The sequence below is a fragment of the Camarhynchus parvulus genome, chromosome 4, assembly GCF_901933205.1.
Source record: "Camarhynchus parvulus chromosome 4, STF_HiC, whole genome shotgun sequence".
In the NCBI taxonomy this organism is placed as follows: Eukaryota; Metazoa; Chordata; class Aves; order Passeriformes; family Thraupidae; genus Camarhynchus; species Camarhynchus parvulus.
In genome coordinates this window covers 9758113-9778466 of record NC_044574.1, presented here as the reverse complement: position 1 = coordinate 9778466, position 20354 = coordinate 9758113, and the positions used below count along the sequence as shown (strand labels likewise).

At 39.7% G+C, this 20354-nt stretch overlaps 1 protein-coding gene across 4 annotated transcripts in view; it reads right to left on the bottom strand.

The window, feature by feature from the left end:
* HTT (huntingtin) overlaps nucleotides 1–19373 on the bottom strand; it is a 78558-nt gene extending 59185 nt beyond the window's left edge. For 2 of the 4 annotated variants that reach the window (XM_030946836.1, XM_030946837.1), the window contains exons 1-10: nucleotides 19043–19373; nucleotides 13215–13298; nucleotides 12692–12812; nucleotides 9093–9152; nucleotides 7074–7153; nucleotides 6540–6678; nucleotides 6177–6318; nucleotides 4597–4775; nucleotides 4019–4223; nucleotides 3076–3123 (exon numbers count right to left, since the gene is read on the bottom strand). In XM_030946836.1, coding sequence (XP_030802696.1) covers nucleotides 3076–3123; nucleotides 4019–4223; nucleotides 4597–4775; nucleotides 6177–6318; nucleotides 6540–6678; nucleotides 7074–7153; nucleotides 9093–9152; nucleotides 12692–12812; nucleotides 13215–13298; nucleotides 19043–19143 — 1159 coding nt within the window. In that variant the 5' untranslated portion in view covers nucleotides 19144–19373. The remainder of the gene's footprint in view (nucleotides 1–3075; nucleotides 3124–4018; nucleotides 4224–4596; nucleotides 4776–6176; nucleotides 6319–6539; nucleotides 6679–7073; nucleotides 7154–9092; nucleotides 9153–12691; nucleotides 12813–13214; nucleotides 13299–19042) is intronic. The other 2 variants (XM_030946838.1, XM_030946840.1) reach the window with 1 other exon arrangement.
* Nucleotides 19374–20354: the final 981 nt, after the last annotated feature.

The window sequence follows — 20354 nt, the reverse complement described above, 5'->3', positions numbered from 1 at the left end:
GAAAACAGAGTAAAGCAATTTTATTTACCAGTGCAACCATTCAGGAAATGACCTACAACCTTATTACTTCTAGTTTACTTTTGTGGACTACATTTAGGATCCCACTAATTTCATCAAGTATGTGCTATTCCTGAGGACTGGATATCTAGCATCGGGATGTCTGCCCTCAACTCTAAAAGGCATTAATGCACCACAAGTAATAGAATAAATAATCTCTTCCTCCTTAAGGCTACAAAAATTATCAAAGGCTGCTTGGAACTTCAAAGATAACAGTACAGAAAAAGCCCAGGGGGAAGAGCAGTGCAGACCAGAAGCACAAGACAACACAGGTGGGACAGGGTAATGAATCATGGACAACCACAGAGAGCCAAGGATTACTAAGGCAAAAAATCTTCAGAGATGCTTTTGCCATAAGAAACTTGAGAACCACTTCTAACATAACCCAACCACCACTGAGTTCTCTTACTCACAGAGCATTATCTACTTAAATTACAGGCAGTGGAAAGAGAAAGATACCCGCAGATGCACGCTGCCTGGAAAGCAACCAAGGACACAACTGCACTGCAAATCTGTCCCTGGGACAGCACATGGAGTGCAGAGGGAGCTGCTAAGCCCATCCTTCCACATGTTGCAGGTCCCTTGCTGAGACAGAGATTCACAGCAAGTGCTGGGAGAAGGACCATTTTGCTCAGACTACCAAGCTGCACTGTAGATTCATAATGCAAGAAACTAATGTTTGGAAAACTCTGGGTGAATACCTCTGTACCTTATTCAAGTTAATGGGGGTTAAAAAAAGCATTAATACACTTTTGTATTTTTGGGTTTTTGTATTACTTTCTTTTTCTCCACTGCTTTCATACATAGCAGTACCACTGTAGAATTACCTTCCTCTGAAAAGCATGATTTATGATACTCAAAACTATAAGTAAGGCAGAAAAGTAAACATGGCATTTCCATATACCTTCTACGTAAAATGACAGTAATTGAGAACTACACACTCATATGGACAAATGAGTAAAATCCTGCTAGGAGTTCCCAACAAAAAGCACAAAATATAATATATTCTTCTCTATTATTTTGCACATTACATCCATTTCACTGAAACAAACCAGGATGTTCTTCTGCTTTCCATGGCTGCCCACCTCTAAAAGTAAGTGAAAGAATAAGAACACTGAAAAACAGTCATTAGACACATTAGGTTTTGTATGCTTAAATGTATTAAATGGAATATAACACACACAGCAGGATACTTTTCCTCTATTGATAAGAAAAAAATCCAGTTAAGTTGCTTTCAAAACATAGGCTTTGATTTCAAAAGGAATCTTCAGCCTTTTTAGCAAATCATCTTCTAAAGTTGAAACACAAACGAACCAGCGCAGCCCAGCTGCTCAGAACTGAAGTTGATCTGATGCAGCAAGATTGTAAAGATGTGAAACAGAGAATTCTGTAGATCAGCCTCACTTCACACCCCTACACACAAAGGAGCATTACAGCTTGAGAAGTCCCATCCATTGCCCACTACTCTGTATGACTGCAAAATGACTTCAAGGAGGAAGTGGGAATAGGCTTGGATTTTCCCTCCTTTCTACAATGGAGAGCAACAGGAAATGAACAATTCACAATTTGAAAATAAACCTGTACAAAGCACAAAACTGTGAAGGGATTTTTTCAAATTGTTTATGCCATTGCTCAGGCCACAAAATCTTCATACCATAATCCTGAAAAGGGATGAAAACTGATGACTCGTACACGTTTTCTCACCAAGTGAAAGATTAGTATTTTAATAAGTTCTTTAATTGAATTTATTATGAATACTTCAAAGTTACACTGAATACTACCAACAAGACAAAGATCCTAAAGGACAATGTAATATTTTTTATTTACAGGTGATATGTGTAGTTATTCTGATTTGTTGCATTCTGTCTCACCTTTGGATGCTGCAGCAATAGCTACTTTCAGACATCCATTCTTTCAATATGACCTTTCTAAACTAGAAATGATAACTGCATCTGTAAGCACTATTTCATTCAGTTTTAACCACTACTTCACAGTTTGGCATACTTTTAAAGCATACAGATAAGGTTATTTAAGAAAGCTTAAATAACCTATCTGTATGCTATAAGAGTATACCAAACTGTAAAGTAGTGGTTAAAGAGTGGTTAATGAGATTACTTGCACATGAAGATTGAAGGACATATTTGGAAAAAGTATAAGCTGTAATGGTGCTTCAACTTTATATAATCTCACTTAGTTTCAAACTACTTTTCCTTGAAGTTTTTCTCTTCAGCATTGCATACCTCTTGCTTACTAATGCTTGCAGTGACTACACTACACTCACACAGTTTCACTGCAGTAGCAACATTTTGCTCACCTAATTCAGGTGATGAAAGTGTTACACAGTTGTACCTAGACCGAGTCTGTCATAGTTATATGACTGGTTTAAATCAAAGTGTAAACATACAACTAAATATTAAGTACTTTCATGCACAAACTGGGAAAAGAATACTTCAGGGCAAACTGTATTCTTTAAAATCCTGTTAAATGAACAATCTATTGAAGAGAGAAAATCTACACAGGCAAGACAAAAATGTATAATCATCAAGAGCAGAAAAAGAAATAATAAACCATCATATTAAAGCATGCAAACATACACATGCATTAGTGAATTGCAGAGAAAAAACCAGGCCTAACAAAACCAGGAAAGCTCACTGTTTAGCAAGTTACATTATTGGTTAAGTATTACCATGAAAAAGAAGAATGCCCTGTTCAGAGAGATTATTTTTCCGTGCTCTTAAGAAGTTAAAACTGCATCATAATCATCAACATAACTTTGAGAGTGAACTACAGTAAAATAAAATTATACTGCTTTAAATTATTTTAGAATATCTTGATTGCAATATCAGAAATTGCATCAGTCTTTTCACTACTTACAATGATTAAGCTCAGCTGATAACACAGGCAATTGTGAATGAAGACCCAAGTTCAGCAAGACAATGAAGTGGGGAGGGGGAAAAGAACAACCCCAAAAAAATCAGGAAGGAATGTAATTAAAGATTGGTTTTCAAAAATAATCACCTTTATGCTTTCTTGCAAGAACAGGGCTGCATGAAGACCCCCCTCCAGCTGCAAATCACAGAAAGTAACACATCAGGGCAAAGACAGAGCTAATGAAATCATGAAGGAATTCTAATAGCCACAAGTGGAAAACAAAACAAAACAAAACAAAAAAAACCAACAAAGCAAAACAAAAAACCCACAAAACCAAAACAAAAACCAAAGCCAAGAAGAAATAGCAAACTTGTTGCTTTTGAAGTCCAAGGTTTTTTGACCATTTGACACCGAATTAATTTTAATATTCTGTGCCACTTGTGTGTAGTTTGCTTTCAAAAATGTGTTCTAAATTTCCCTGCTATGACTGCTTCCAGCTAATAATTTACCTTCCAGAAGCAGCAATATTGGCTGACCCAATAGTTCAACACAGACTTACAAAAACCCAATCAGAGACTGATTCTTTTGAAACAGGTATGTAGCAGTTAAAGAGAATTTCAAGAACATGCACTCCACAGATAAGAAAGCTGATAGCTGATTTTAATAGTTAAGGATAAGCTTAAGTCATGCTTTAATTTCATGCTGGTTTTGGTATTCAGAAAGGAGCTCTCAGTTAATATGAACTCTGATTAGATCTGCTTTATGAATCACAGTTGTCAGATGATTGGTAAGAACATTCATGTTGTAAGGTAAAAAAAAGTCAGCATATTCAACTTGCTTTGTGTAGCAAAAAAAATTATCAACACAAACTGTAAAAAAAAAAAACCCTCTGAAGTTTTGCATTAATCAATGAATGTATACCCACTAAAAATAAGGAGGGAAAGAACTTCAGTTGTGCCTGGGGAAAAAAGAATGCCATGCATAGCTTCATACATTTCATTTAACCCTCATGCTTTTGCTAACACTGAGAACTAGAGCTGATGATGTATGTTCATTTCCTTTTACTCCAACTCCCAAAAGCAGAGCTCACCTATAAGTTCCACAATGCTCCCGCTGCGGCTCCTGCTGGCAGGTTCATCTTTGGATACACTGACCTGAGCAATGCCCCCACAGGCAGTCAGGGCATGGAGCAGTTCAGGGGGGGGAGTTCTGAAGAGCTGCTGCAGCAATTCTAAAGCTCCAGTCACAACATTATGGTCCTGATGCTGGGTATAGTGCAGAGTCAGTTCATAAACCTGAAAGCCAGCAGAGTACTGCAGTAAGTCTCTATGAAGACAGAACATATTATGGGTCTTATCCCATGCAACATCAAATTTCAGCAATGAATTAAGAATAACTGATGTTTGGTATAGATGATCTTCACACAATCTTCCAAAGGGGAAATGTCAACCAATTGTAGCCACTTAAATGCCTTTTTGGTAGAAGTCTGGTCATTACTTATCAATAATTCCACTCCTGGACCAACTATCATTTATCAAGATAAACAGGAATTTGAGAAGTCAGAGTGTTCAGTATCAGACTGATCTATTTATTTCGATCACTACTTATTTATCTCCCTCCCAATTAGTACACTTCAGGTACTAATAAGGGTTATTATTCATATTTTACCTGTATAAGTTGTTCTGGTGAAGGTGAAATCTCTGTTTCTTTCCTTGTTACACCAAAACTGCCTTTCAGGCTGGTATCCTTTACTTGTTGTTGCAATAAAGGTATGAGATACCTCAGTGTCAGTAAAACACCCAAAATTAAAAGAGTAGGACGATCATCTTCTACAGGAACCAACAAGCCTGAGGGTTGAAACAAAGTGGCCAAATAATATTTGTGTTGAAACTAGCCACTGTCAGTAAGTTATTTCATGTAGTCCATATAAGTTTCTTTAAAAAAAAACCAAAAAAATCAGAACAACAAAACAGAGCAACCAAAACCTAGCAGCAATTTAAGAGTGTTTTCCAAATGTAGAAACATTTGAAAATATGTATTTTTTACTACTGACAATCAATTACACAGCATGGGAGAATGATCAGAGGACCCTGTCTCACCTTCCCTGCTTCCCACCTCTTTTTACTCCATAAAAACATAAGTTGTTTTGGTTTTTTTTGTAATAGCTGATGCTGTCATGAAATGATCTAGACTCTCTTGCTCCTCTCACCTGCTTCCTCTCTCCACTTGACAGCTTGCACCCAAGTGTAATTCCCTTACTCACAGATGCACTACTATCCTAATGGAAGATACTTGCATTTTGCCCTGTTTTGGGAACTTTCTTCTGTATACCTACCTGCTAATCACAACCAACCCCAAAGCATACTACAAATTAATGTAAGTTATGGAAGAAAACACAACCTTCTATCCAGGGAAGATAAAAAATTCAGAATCAATTCTTGGAGCTCCCATTCATGTTTCTGTTTGCATTCTACATCATTGCCAAGGACATTATCACACATCACTTTAGAGGGAGGAAAGTCACAATGTAGCTGTTGAATTTTTCACACTTCTTGAAAGCAGCAAGGCTAACATGATAACACCTTATGTATCTGCTGGTCTTCCTCAACTCTCCTTTTGCAAGGCAGTCTACATAGTAAAGAACCCCTTGTCAAAGACAAAACTGAGGCAAGTTTCCACTGAAAGCCAGAGATGCCTCTTGCCATGACTTGCAAAACAACCAGAAGACCATGCAAACTTCCCAGCTGAAGAAATAAGGAAGCAATACCTGATACAAAATTGTGCACTTTAAATTAAAAAAATCTTCAATTTCTGCTCTAAGTTGTAACAGAATCAATGTGGTGGTCCTCTAAGAAAGGCCACAGGGTATGTGATCATGGTCCAGAGCACAGCAGGGTACGCTCCACCTCAGACCTGCTGCATTAGAAACCAAGCTGATGGACCATGCAAGTCTTCAGACTCCTGAAGTTCACCCAGAACTCTTAGACCTCATTTTCCAGCAAGCTACTTGTTTCCCAAGCCTCAGCTACTTCTTTTTAATATTACTTACTAGCACTGCAGCACAGAGAGAGACAAATAGCTTTAGAAGTATCTTCCTCTAATTTAGCACCAGATAGAGAAAGTATCGGCAATTTTCAAAGTATCCTTGCTTTACCTGAAAACCTTTCACGTATGCAAAGTGATACATATTCTTACATGTAATGTTACTTACACATAAAACAAATTAATTTTTTTGCCCTGAATCTTACCTAAAAGCACATTCAATAACCAGGCATAAAAATACTGTGTTCTTCGTGAATGTTGGCAGATGCTCACTGCTGATCCTGCTGCTGTTCGACGGATAGTGGGGGAACTGGATTTAAGATTAGCTATGAAAGCCTTCAACAAAACCTAAAAACAAGGACATCTTACTTAATTTTTTATCAGAAGTGAACTAAGAAGCCAGCAAATGTATTTTTCATTTATTCAAAGCACTACCTCATGCACATCAAGCAAAGGCAACATCAGGCATGCAGCTGTAACACAGCTTTCTGTACCATGGGATGGTAATGCTGATAACTCACCCTGCTTTGGGATTTAACAGGGAGCACTAATAGGGTAAAGAAAGGTACCTTAATCTCATTGTCATTTGCAAAATTGCCAAAGGCTGCCATGATTTTGGGTATTGCTGCAGCCAGCGTCTCCTGCACCGATTCCTCGGGTCTCTTACTGATCCGTGTCAGACAGGGCAAAAGGTTCACCAGGTATGGCCTAAGTATGGCACAGGAGAAAAACTGATTTGAGAGCAGAACTATTGAACCCTTCTAAATATTTTTAATTCATACTCCAGTTCTGTGGTATTACTAAACCATACAAAAATACAGAACATAGGAAAAAAGAAGAATCTTCTGAATGCAAGAGAAGAATACACTTAAAAAATATAAGTCATTATCTTTACAAGTTCCCCCCCCCTACAGTAATGTAGAGCATAGAACTAAAACTCCATTAAAAAAACACACTGATGAAATAAATTCAGAGAGAAAAAGGTGATAGCAATTCCTCCAACCTCCTAATTACATACTTTAAACTTCCAAACAGTAATATGTTGTTAGCATCTGTATTTCTTTAAAGGTTCTTTGGAAAGTTCATTATTAGAATGTGTTTACCTGCACTTCTGAGGCCGAACTAGATGGGCAAGCTCAGCAAATCTCCAGAGTGCAGCACGCAGACTTCTTGAAGCACCATTCTAGACAGAGTATATAACTATCACATTTCATCATGCAAAACCATTTCCTACAAAAAACTGCCTATAACATACAATAGTGTATATTTTACTTAAACAGATAAAAATATAAGGTGTCTGGAAATCATAAATTTCCTTTAGCCAAAAGGAAGTCAAGTCAGTTCTATGACTGCCTTCATTTTTCTAGCTGGCATTAGGAGTTTTCTGAGTAATCTAAAATGAATAATAAGGAACACCACAAAAGAAAAGGAAGTGTCTGAGTTCTCTGCTCTGCTGAAATCTGCTTAAAATACCACAGAGAAAGGCATCAGCCAACAAAGAAACACTGATGAGAGTCTGAAAATCACTGTAACACTTGCGGAGATATAAATACAGCACAAAATTGACAGCAGAGTAGATATGCAAATAAACAACATTCAGCTTCCGAGTGCACCAAAGGAAAAATCAATATATTGATCTGTAGCACTTCATAATGGATTGACTGCTGAAGTTTAGTATCTATTTGCCTGGACTGACACCTTCCATTGTGCACCTGACTTGAACCAGAATGCCCTTACATTAGTGTCTAGGGATGCAGCACAATTCCTTAGTGTTGTTGGAAATATAGAAAACTGTGGAAGTCAAGGTGCCTAGTAGGGTGTCTACCTAATGTAGTTCACACCCAACCAAAATGCTTCTTAAATTGAGTCCCCTGAAGACAAAGCTGAGAAGTTTAAAAACTGTCATTTCTTTATTGCTTTCTTCAGCTGGTATATCAAAGGCTTGCAGCCTTGTTAGCATGACAAGTAAAAAATACTTGCATCTGAATTACAAAACATGCATTTCTCAGGTTCACAGCCAAACAACAGATTCTGGCATGGTTTCTGAAGTGATCCTGATGCACAAACAAAATTCAGTCTGCTGGGTGCTCCTGTTGCATATGCTACCTCTCTCTCACCTGTCATGAATCCAAGAGCACCTTACAAGAAGTACATGCCAACTGAACAACAAAATACTTCCTCCTACACCCAGTTATAAATGTGCAGAAACTTTGGAGCAATTTGTATGTTGGTTGTTTTCTGTTAATTAGGTAATGTCCATTTCCACACCCTCAAAAATATTGCATGACATTAAGGTACAGCAATACAGTAAGATATCCACACATGGCCCTACATCTAACACAAGAAAAGCTATGCACACTGGTTTTGTGATTTATCTTCTAGAGCTCTATTATTCCCACCAAAACAAAAAAAAAAAAACAGTATTATTACAGTCTGACAAGTAACACCTCTATTTTCTGTCTATACAAGCCTGACCACATGCTTACAGATGCAAGAGACACAATTTCAGTGATACTGTTCTAAACATGGCATTTCTCTTCTGCAGTCACAAACTTCAAAAAGGCTATTACTAAATTTCTTCCTGTGGACATAATTGATTTGTAGCTTTTGATACCTAGAGATGCTTCAGTATTTTTCCCTATGCCTCTGTAAGAAACTGTAAGCACATATCATACATTCATAAAGTAGTTGTAGCAGGTTACTTCAAACCTTAATTCTCCATGAGGTTGTGTCAATTAAGAATGCCACTGTCCTCCATCTACTTTCCATCACCCTTTTGGTTTGAGTTATTCTTTCCAGCTTAGTCAGTGGAGCAAACATCATGAATTATTCCTTTGGGTGGGGAGTCACTAAGGCTAACTCAAAGTGCCATTCAAACCGAATGCTCATACATTTTCTGCCAGATAAACTTTCAGGAGTGGTTAAATCCAAACAATGGGGACAGCAGTGAGGAATTTAGTAGAATAATACTTTAAAACAGTCACAAATCCTTCTAAAAATGATGATTTGACCTTGATCTTAAACGACAAACTACTAATTTACACTAATGGTACATTCCAATATACTAGAACATAGACTAAATACATTTTTAGAAGAAAGAACATGAACGAAAGATCACTCACCTTTTTAATCTCTTTATAGAGCTCTAACTGTAACCTGGGAAGATTGGAATCCATCAAAGCCTGCAATAAAATGCATTGAGAACATAGTGTATCAGAGGGAGGCGTTTTAGAGGAAAAATGTTACATTTGCAGTAAAACAGCTTCAAACAGGCACAGAACTATCTAATGGTCCCTATATTTGATGTATAACTAAGGAAGTGATAAATATTGAGAAGAGAGACATTTATCCTTCACACAAATGTGGACAAACTCCACAAACTCTAACAGTTATTTGCAGTAAATATTGACTGTTTTACTGACTCTACCTGCAAAAGGCCATATGGGATCAGCCTACAAGCAGAGCTTACCTCTTGTGCTTTCTGGCAATCACCAGAAACAGCTACTCATGAACAGAACATTAAACCACAAGAATAGCATTCACAAGCAGCAAAAAAGCACTCCCTGCTACACTCCCCCACTGTCAAGCAGGCTCCTACTATTTCTCAAACTGAACCTGTATTTGTACCATTACCTTCAGCAGCCCCTGAAAACCCTTTGTTTCACGAATCAGCCAATTTCCTGCATCCAGTTAGTACACACACCACAAGGAGCTCTGCATACCAGAAGTGTCACATCCCAGGATCCAATCAAGCATACAGCAACAGAGTTCAAACCTGCAGCCTGGCTAAAATCCAGTGTACATGAAATGAAAGCAAGCACAGAGAAGTAGTAATTTTCTGTTCACCCCAACTTGATCATTCTCTACCTTCAAAGTGAAGAGAATAAGAAGATATGAAAATATAATATTTTCATAGAGAACAATTTGTATATATATATATGGTTACCCTTCCTCCTCCACGTTTTTCCCTAGTGTATACTACAATTTAGGAATATTTCCATCAGCTCTTCCTCTGATGAGATGAGACCCTCATACAATCTGAAAGTGCCTACATTGTGAATTCATGCAGCGCTATGTTGTGGAGTATTTAATTTTTTATTCCTTGCCCAATAATTCCTCCATTTCTAATTTTCTAACTGCCTTCCTGGCCACCAACCATTAAACTCCTATCTTCACAGGATTACTCATCATGACTACAAAATCTGATGGCACCCACTGAGCTAGAAGCCACAACTGCTTCAGCACAGTGAGTGGAGTGCCTGTGGCTCCTCCAGAGCCTCATCTCCCCAGCTAAAACTGTATGCTCCAAAACTCCATTCACCCCAATCACACCTGTTACAATACAATGGCATTGCCTTCCCCAGAAAAATCTTACCTGGGTTGCATCTTTATATTAACATAAGCACCCCAACTATAGACTGAAGGTGCCAGGATGACAGCAGGTGGGATTTACTTCACAAAACTTCATTTTTATGAGAAATTCACTGCCCCTATATATATATATATATATATGAGGATAACAAGCAATACAAAAAAGCCCCAGCTATTATTTTGCTTTGAGGCTAAGTTATCCTTACAACAGATCCAACTATAGGAACTCTTTTTGTTAGTGTACAGCTATATTTTTAGCAAACTAGAATCTATAATGTCATCACTGGGAAAAAAGCATAGTAAGCTCTAAACTGCTACAAGAATAAATTCCAATTACTGAGGCCAATTGTACTGCAATCTGTGTGAACAGTCCCACCAGTATCATTAGCACAGAGAGTACTACAACATCATGCATCAGCTTTACAGACAAGACAGCTTGACCTTACCCACAGAAACCTGCAAAGTCCCAACCTGGTGTTTTTTCTCTTACATGTATCACCACAGTTATTTAAATTTTGAGCCATTTACGCTGTCTTTGAGGTTCTGACAGGTAGGTGAAGTGAAAACTGAAGATGACTTACAGAGTGTTTATCTTAAAGTATGTGCTCAGCCTTGTCTGCACAGAAGAGTTCATTTTCTAGTTACAGTAATGAGCACAAACTCCAGACAGACACATAGTTACACAAGTAATGCTTATATCTATAGTCTTTTATTTCAAGAGAAGCTACAAAGTATCTTTTGCTAACTAGCAAAAGAATTAGCCTCTAAAAATGTCTGAGATACTAAGAAATGGCCGAACTTGGACTAAAATGCAAGCTTAGGGGCTCAACAGCTCTGTTCTACTTACCACAAGCATCACTGGCACTTGCACAACCAAAAATAGAACTGGACATCTTTTTGTTTCTGCATTTATACACAAGTGTCTGCCCAAGTTGCTAAATTGCTTCCACACAACATAAAGCACAGAAACAGAATACAAGGAACACCAAGCTTCCAAAACAGCCTGATACATCCATGTGTGTGGAATATCACAACTGTTACCACTTCAGAGCTGAGACCAACCGCCAAGCTTCATGACTGACAGAAGATGCCAGCATTTTAAACCACTTTAATCTTGAAAACAAAACAAACTACCTTACAAACATTTGGAAAAAATAGGTTTTTCAAGTTACCCTGAAACATGCCAGAAAGCAACAATATTAAATAGATTAGAGAATTTATGAGGTAAATTTTATACCAAGCCTACATAAGTGTTTCATGGAAAGTAGGAAATAAGCTTATATTCTTTAGGACTGTTTCAGAGCAGCTTTTAAAGCAAATTGAGTTAAATAATAATGTACGCATTTCACAGAGTGCACTCCCTCCAACAGAAAAACATTCAAATCAGAGTGAAAAGAGCAAAGGGCTATTGGGCCAAACAAAAAAGCAAGGAACTCACACTTCCTCATTCCCTATCATTATGGAACACACTACACAATCTGTAAGCTTCTCCATACAACTTCCAGCCACAAGCTCAATCCCCAAAACTTAATTCATTCAGATATCAATGTTTAGTTTTCTTGCTTCTACACACCCCTTCATATGAAAGAAAATTATTATTTGCATATTTTTAAAGCACTTAAATTTTGCATCAACTAGATTATTTATGCAGGTACATAACAGTGTCTTAAAGATCAAGTATTTCAGAAAAAAAACAAACCCAAAAAAAGGGAAGTGAACACAAGGCCCTTCTTGAAGCAGCAGCTTCTACAAATTACTCATAAGGTTAATTCTAAGATACTTTGAATCAAGATTTAGACCTTGCATGACCTCCTGTGCATGCCCATCTGCCGCTCTCTAACAAGCTCTTCATTCTGGATCACAGCAGGGGAACAAACAATCTCCAGAATACTATATTTATTCTAATTTCTGCCTGAAATCTCCTCCTCCAAGTCTCAGCAAACCACACTACCTTTCAATCAGCTTCTAAACAATATTTTTACCTTTCCTCATGCTAAGTGTCTATGTTTACAGAACAATAATAGGAGAATTCCTCCCACACAGGATGATTTCAGAAAAGCCCACATTCCTGTTTTGGTTAACTTGAAGAGAACAAAGTGAATGAACAATTGAAGACAAGAATAGATCAGAGCAATGAATTACATAAGACAAGTTAAATATGTTGATCTGGGCATAGAAACCTCTCCTAAGAGAGAAAGAGCACATACAGAATTTAGTACAGAAGCTTACTTAGCCTCTTACATTATGAGATATTATCAACAGTAAGAAAAGTAACTAAAAGAACATCACTGGGAATTCAGACAGGACACTGCATCAAGAAGAGACAAAATGTGACAGTAAAAGCTCTTACTTTAATAACTTTATTAAGGCATTCATCTGCAACCATCCGGACATCAGATTCTGCATCCTCACTGCAGAGGAGAAAGAGCTCCATAGCAATGCCCAGCAGCTTCTGAAATTCTGGGGAATTCCTAAATAAACAAACATTAGAAAATTACAAGATGTACCATGAAAATGAACACCAATGATGTTTTGAAAGCATTTTATAATCCAACTATATATATATTATACCCACATATGCAAGAGGAGGAGATATAATTTCCCAACTCTTTCCTACATAACCTGGTAAGGTATTTGACCTCTGTGCCTAAGTTTTTCTGTCTGCAGTAGAAGGAAAGTGCCCACTCCACCAACAGGTAAACAAAAGTCCTTCTTAAATTTTGAGTTGGTTAAAAAAAACCCCATACCATTTCAGTTCTAAATAGAAGCAATTATAAGGAATCCTCCCAACAACTAACACTCTAAAGTTGTTATTCATCCTAATGAATTAAAGACATTAATAAATAATCAATAAATGAAAGACATTGCCTTACCTTAATGACTGAGCAACTATGTTTTCACATATTGTTAGACAGTGATTCACTCGATCTTTCTTGGTAGCTGCAAGTTCTTTCTTTCTACAGGAAGAACACAATGATAATGTATGTGAGACAAGAGTTCAAAAGTGACCATTCAAACACTTGCTAAAGTAGTGTCTAATCATTACTCAAGAAAAAGATACATTTGCACTCCATAAACAGCTGTACACCAACTACCTGCAGACCCAGGACTTCATCTGCAGCTTCTGCTAAGAGCACATGGGCACGCAAGCAAAGGAGAAATATAAACTTAGAAAATAATTAATCATTTAACAGGGAATATCACATTAATTCCAAAACTTTCACTGAGAAAATGCTTGAATGAAAACTGAAGAATGAAGAAGAGTAAAGGGAAAGGATGGAAAAAATGAGGCAGTCCTAGAACAAAGCAAAAATAAAAGTGATAGAAAGAAAAAGGTTGGAGAAAATAAGCCATGAGAACAAAAAATAGCTCTTTTAAAAAGACCCTCCTCCTACATTAGATCATCGTAAGACTTTTTTTGTCTGTCAATGTCTTGAAACTTCGAGTTTTATTAAATGGACAATTTTGCATCTGAAGTGCAAAGGATGACAAAGCAATGCCACCACACACTACATTTCTCCAAGGGTAATCACAAAACCAGCAAAGCCCAAGGCACAGTCTGCCCACTGAAAATAACATCCCTAATAACACTTGGTATAGGCCAGGAAAGGCCAAGCTGAGTGCACAATAATGAGAACAAAATGCATAGAAACAAAGAATGTGTATCTACAAACAATAGAGAGCACAATATGAAAAGCTTCTCCTTTGCAAAATGTGTTTAACATTCACTTCAACATGATACAAGCTCTTGGAATAGCAGCTCTTTCCTGCTCCACCCCCAATGAAGGAACTGAAAAAAGAGAGTGAGACAGACTCCCAACTCTGACTGGGAAATTTTATTCAAGTCTGCAGTCTCTCCTGCTCCTAACTTTACTGACACAGAATCACTTCTAGGAAAGCAGATGTTACTTTTAAATAATTAACCAGTAGCAATACTGGAGCAAAACCACCCACCCAAAGGCACCCCTTCTGAGCCTGTTTCACAATAAAGAACTACCAGATTTTCACTCACATTCACAGAGAATCTTCCCTTTTGTTTTCCAAATGAAAATTGACAATTTTTAGTATTCCATTCTCTCAGTAAAAAATAGCAAAAATCATGAAATAGCAATAGTTCAGTGTTTCTGAACTAGAAGTTGGAAAACAATGTGAACCTTGAGTGAGCCTTCAGTTACATTAACAGCAGCAACACAAGAGCAAGAGCCAACAGCAAGTAGCCAAGAAGCACATTAAATTCAGCTAACTCAAAATACAGTGTTAGACAAGTGTTTTTAAAGAACTACACTGCATTATTTGGGAACTTCAGCTCAAATAATAGTAGAGGCTTCAAAAGAAAAAGTTATTAGTATCCCAGTCATCCCAGTATCCCTGTCCCTTTTCTTCCCTCAGGCTGGAAGTGAGGGGTTCAAAAGTCTGTGTTCCCAAGATTTCAATTTTTCTCACAAAGAAAATCTCATCTCATCCCAGAAATACTTTCTACTTTTATAAGTTTAAGGAATAGCTCTGAACAAAGCCATTTTTTCTGTCTTAGTTTGGCAGCATTTTATTTAGGCAAGCTAAACAGCCAAGAGGATCTCTTCTTGGACTTAAGACACTGGCAGAATATGAGCAGACAACCTGAATTTGCTCAAGATACACAATGTCTTTCTCTCCATCTTGAAAAAGTGTCAGTCTTCAGCAGCATTTCAGATAATCTCTAACAAAAAAACAAATACTGTCCAAGATGTCCAACTGATTTTGCAACATCAGCACCACTGACGTGAGCAGGCACCTCAGAAAATGATTAAATCATTTCAACTTTCATGCTAATTTTACCCAGCAGTTCCAATCTCTTATGAGCACCATTTTCAGTACATATTCAACCCAAAAATACAACAGGCACATCTGAACTTGCCCATAAGCTCACTCCTTCAGATACAAGACATATTGAAAATACTACTGACAAAGGCTACTTCCAGAATAAAGTTCTCAATTATCTACACAAAACACAGCCCTGAGCAAGGCAGGCAGTGTCTGAGTTCAATACTGCTCAGACTAGCAGAGATCAATTTCTTGGGCAAATTTCTGTTAACACAGAGATCCACTAACACATAATCTACACCTTGCTGAAATAAGTAACTTCAAAATTTAAAAAGGCCTGGCTAGAGAAAATATAACTTCCAAAAAGATAATTTAAAGAAATGAAAGATGGAAGGAAAATGCGTAATGTATATTATGTATGTGCACATATTTTCTGTGCCTAGAGAGGGAGAAGGGTAACTGAACAGTATCTAGAGAGAAAACACATGATTTTTTTTAGTTCAAAAAACCAAACAAAGCTCTATTCAGAAGTATCATGAAGTCCACAGGCAAACTGCTGATGAGCATATCCAGGGGGTCAACAACAGCATCACACATTTGATGAATTAATCACACACATCTGATGAGTAACAGAAGACAGGAGATATGGAAGCAGCAGTTATCAACAGCAAAGCTCCATCTCACTTACAGAGGAGTTTAATCTCCTGTGTACTTCTACACACCAGGAAGATTAACAAGCAATGTAAGCAAGCCAGCAAGCCCAGATAATTTTGCCCTGAGTCCAGATGAGCTGACTACAAGGAGTTGCAGTTCCGATGCTCATTTTTATTAGACCTTGAAATTAAGAATATGTGAAGAGTACAGAAGTTCTAAAGCTGAGCCAGTGATAAGAAAAAAGGGCCAAACCAAATGGCTTGACATTAATCTTGACAAAAATAACAGAAACTAAAACTGTTCTTTTAATAACAAATAGAAATATGAGTGGATCAAGAAACAACTGAGTCCAAATATAGAGGACACTGGAAACAAGGTGTTGGAATGCAGGATTGTAGTGATGGATTGTCAAATTAAGCAGAACTGCTCTACTACACACCCTAGACATGGTAATGCAAAAAAACCATCAAGGAACCACTTCTGACAAGCAGGGCAATAGGTAATACCCATGAACTTTGTGTGATCTTCAGTAAAACAAGAAATTAATGCTAAGCCTCCATATAGCACTGATCAAACCAATCCACAACCACAGCTTCAGTCAAACATAAAAGACACAGAAAAACTGAAGAGTATAGAAAAAAGGATATTCCTTGGGCTTTTACAGTACCTTTTGCTGTAAAGGTAATGGTTAGAATCAAATGTAAAAAAAATTGAAAATAATTACAGTAAGCGACTATTAGAATAAATTGACAACAAAAAATTCAGAGAATCCACTTTTGGATTCACAAATCAAACTCTAAATTTTTACACCATACTAGTAAACTTTTAAGTTAGTGGGGGCTTTGTGATCCAAAACAAAATATCCAATTCTAACAAAATGTCAGAGGCTGAAAAAGCTGAAAAAATATAAGGAAGAAAATTAGCTGTCTAAGCAGAAGTGTATAGAAGCAATATGACAGAGAACTCAAGCTAAGTTTACATACAAGGAAAAAAAAAACCCAACAAGAGATAAGAAAGAGGGGACCAGAGACTGACATCTGACTGGAAGGCATGTGAGCACAACACATGATTATTGCTGATTAAAATCTCTTGAAACAGAAAAAAGTCATATCTTCTTGGTAAAAGCTTGGATTTAATTAAGATTTTTATTAAAAAAAAAGAGAGGATATCAGTATTATCAAAAGTTCTGGAGTCATTGTCTTACAATAAAGTGAAGAAAGATATAGATACCTGCTGGGTAAACAATTAATTCTTCTCTACCCCAATCTCTCTGATCTTAAAACATTTCATAGGAGGAGACAGTCCTCAGTAGGATGGTAGGAACTTACTACACAGAACTACAAGAGATTAATGTGTTATTTACAGAGAACCACAACAAAGATGAACACCCCAAACACAGAGACCATTTTCCTTTCCAGTTTACTACAAACAAGAAAAAATAAACGCAGATAGTATTGTGAATTACATTCAATGTGTCACCTGCTATTTCACTAAAAGTCTGAGAGGCCTCAGCAGAGGCTGCCACCATAGCTTTTCACTGGCTTTTATGAGGCTCAGTGCTGTCACTGAATTTGTCCAGTTCCTGGGGGCATACAGTCCCATCAGCTTTCTGAAAACAACCTATTTTTAAACACAAAGCAAAGTCAACGAGGACAAGTCCAACAATGATTTTTTAATGTTTACAGCAGAATATGCCTAAATGTAGACCACCAAACCAAGCATACTATCACAAGCATGACAAATGATTCTAAGGATTTTCTCTTGCAATATCATGGCCTCTCTTACCAGTAACTTTCAAGACAGAAATTTGAACAGCACCTAGGAAAGACTGGAAATAGATGTTCATCCATGTCACACAAAGTACTAGCAAAAAAAAAAAGAAGCACAAAACAGAGCAATTAGTCCCTGCAGACCAGTAAGGCGCCTAAGAACAACTAGCTGATGAAGAAGATGAGTTTTCTCACCTATTAAGCATCAGAAGTGTGGAAATGCATTGTGATTGTTTGAGACAACACTCTCCAGAGACAAACAGCACCAACCGTGATAATTTAGTTGGCAACCGTGTCAGAAAGTGCAGAGGGAGCAGGTGGCCAAGAGCCCAGAGCCACTGCTCTGCTCCTCTGCCAGCAGCACAGCAAACTGCCAAGTCAGAAGTTACCTGCTCCTCAACCCTGCTGCTTCTCCCTTCTCTCCAACAGCGGGAGAAAAAGTATTAGTGTGACTCATGTGTTTACCCCTAAAAGGCTCCCTGCCCTCACACGCGCTCGGTAAAAGGCGGTGGTGGAGGGTGCAAACGCAAGGGGCAGCACCGCGGCACTGAACAGCTCCTTGCCCTGCTCCACCCAGTAAAGCCCCCCAATGGGAAACGCGCATATCTCATGGATCCAACACGCTTATCCTTCACATTTAAGAAAGAAAAAAGATATTAGGAATATTTAAACGAACTTCTCTTAGGTCTCTGTGCAGCACATCTCAGCACAAGTCTTTAAATGAACTTTGTCACAAACAGACATCCACAAAAACTCCTTCTGAAAGCATCAGAGCTCAGACTTCAACTCTATTTAAACTTTCAATTCACAAATATCAAAACTTGTTTTCAACTTCAACGTGAACTTCCAGGGCACTGCTCTTATAAGAAAGAAGAAATCCGACTGAAAAACAATCAGCACTTAAAGATATGAAAAGTGAGTAACAGAGCAGAAGAAATTTCTCTTGCTCAGCCTTGAATCCTCATTTCAAGAAAGCTGCACAACCAGCTGGGGAGTTCAAAGAAAAGACACTCATGCAGAAAGCGTCAAGCACAGAAAAACAAGGTCTCACAAAAAGCACTACAAAAGAGAAAATGCTGAAAGTAGTGCTTTATTCAAGCTATGTTTAAGTTTTTGTCTTTTTTGCAGCAGTGTACTAGGTGAAAAAAAGTTTTTTCCTCCCAGAACCAGCCTGTGAAACACACTCAGCATTGCTGTGCCTGCCGTTCATCTCCAGCACTGGTGACTTTTCAAACGCACTCGCCCCAAAAGCTACTCCAGATCTGAACTTCGGCAGAGAGCGGACAGAGCACCGCGACACTGCGGTGTGTGTGTGTGTGTCTGCGGGAGCCGCCAGCTGCCAGGGACCGGGCAGCGCCGGGCCCGGCTCGGGGCGGTCCGCGGGACCAGAACCGGAGCAGACCCGGAGCAGAACCGGGCCCGGCGGGTGCCGGACACGCGTGTGGGGAGCCCGCGAGTCCCGGGCGCGAGTCACTCACGGTCTCTGGAGCGGCTCCTCGGGGAGGGCAGCGGGGCCCTGCTGCTGCTGGAAGGAGCGCAGCGACTCGAAGGCCTTCGTCAGCTTCTCCATGGTGGCCATGTCCGCTCCGCCCGCGCCGGCGGCACCGGCCCGCGCTCCGACCCGCCCTGTCACGGGCGCCTGGCGGGTCTGAGTGCTGTCCCGCTACCGCTGGGGCTGCCCCCGGGCTCGCTCCCGGCGCTCTGACGGCGCTCTGACGGGCCCGGCCCGTCACAGCCGCGATGAATGGGGCGGGCGCCGGTCGGGGCCGCGGGCGCCTTCCGTCCGCCCCGCCGCCATCTTGATCCGTCCCGTCGGCCCGCGCGTGCGGGCCCCGCCCCCCGGGCTGCACTGCCCCTCCTGAAGCCGTGCCGCGGCTCGGGGCTCGACCGCGCATGCGCACACGGCACCCCCGGCCTGGCGTCACGCGCGCCTGTACGTAGGAACACACAGGGGAACGCGGGCCGCGAAAGGGGCGGGGCAGCGACGAGAGTGACAGGCTCTCTGACCAATCAGAAGGAGGCACCGCCCCTCGCCGCGTGCCGGAGAGGCCGTGCGCTGCTGTGCGGCGCCCCCTGTCGGCAGCGCTCGACTCCGGACAGGACCGGGCCGGGCAGCGCAGTGTCGGGGATGCCGCGGGCGGAGAGCCGGCCCTGGGAGCCCCTGGCACTGCCCCGCGGGGAGCCGCGTCCTCAGCGGCACCGCACGGACCCCCCCAGCAAGGCGGGAGCAGCCGCTCTCTGGCCGCACGTCACGGGGCACAGCGAGTAACGCGCCAGCCCCCGCAGCACAAGCGGCGGCCAAAGGCGCTGCCGGCGCTCCGGTTTTATTTTAGGCTGCGGAGACTCTTACAGGAACAGGACACTTAAAACTTGGCAGCCCTTGGCAGTACGTGCTGCCCTTCCAGCGCTCCTCTCCTGAGTGAGGACCTGCTTTATCAGAGGATATTTCTTGCACACATATTAAACATACAGGATACAAGAGACAGTACAGAATATTTAAATCACTGATTCCATTACTAAACACTTAGAAAAAATCAACAGTACTGCGAAGTTTTCAATCGCAACTACTGATTTTAATATATCTACTTGTTAATACAGACATTAAATGACAGCTGATAAGAACTGGCAATTCAACTTATCTCACACATATTAAACTGGTTCCAGCAACAAAAATGGATAACAGCTCTTGAAACTTCTAAGAAAACAAATTCCCAGTAATTCAACTTGGTTATTGTTAGCAGACATGAAGGAATGAAGCAAAGCTTATGTCTCTGAATATTCAGGCCGACA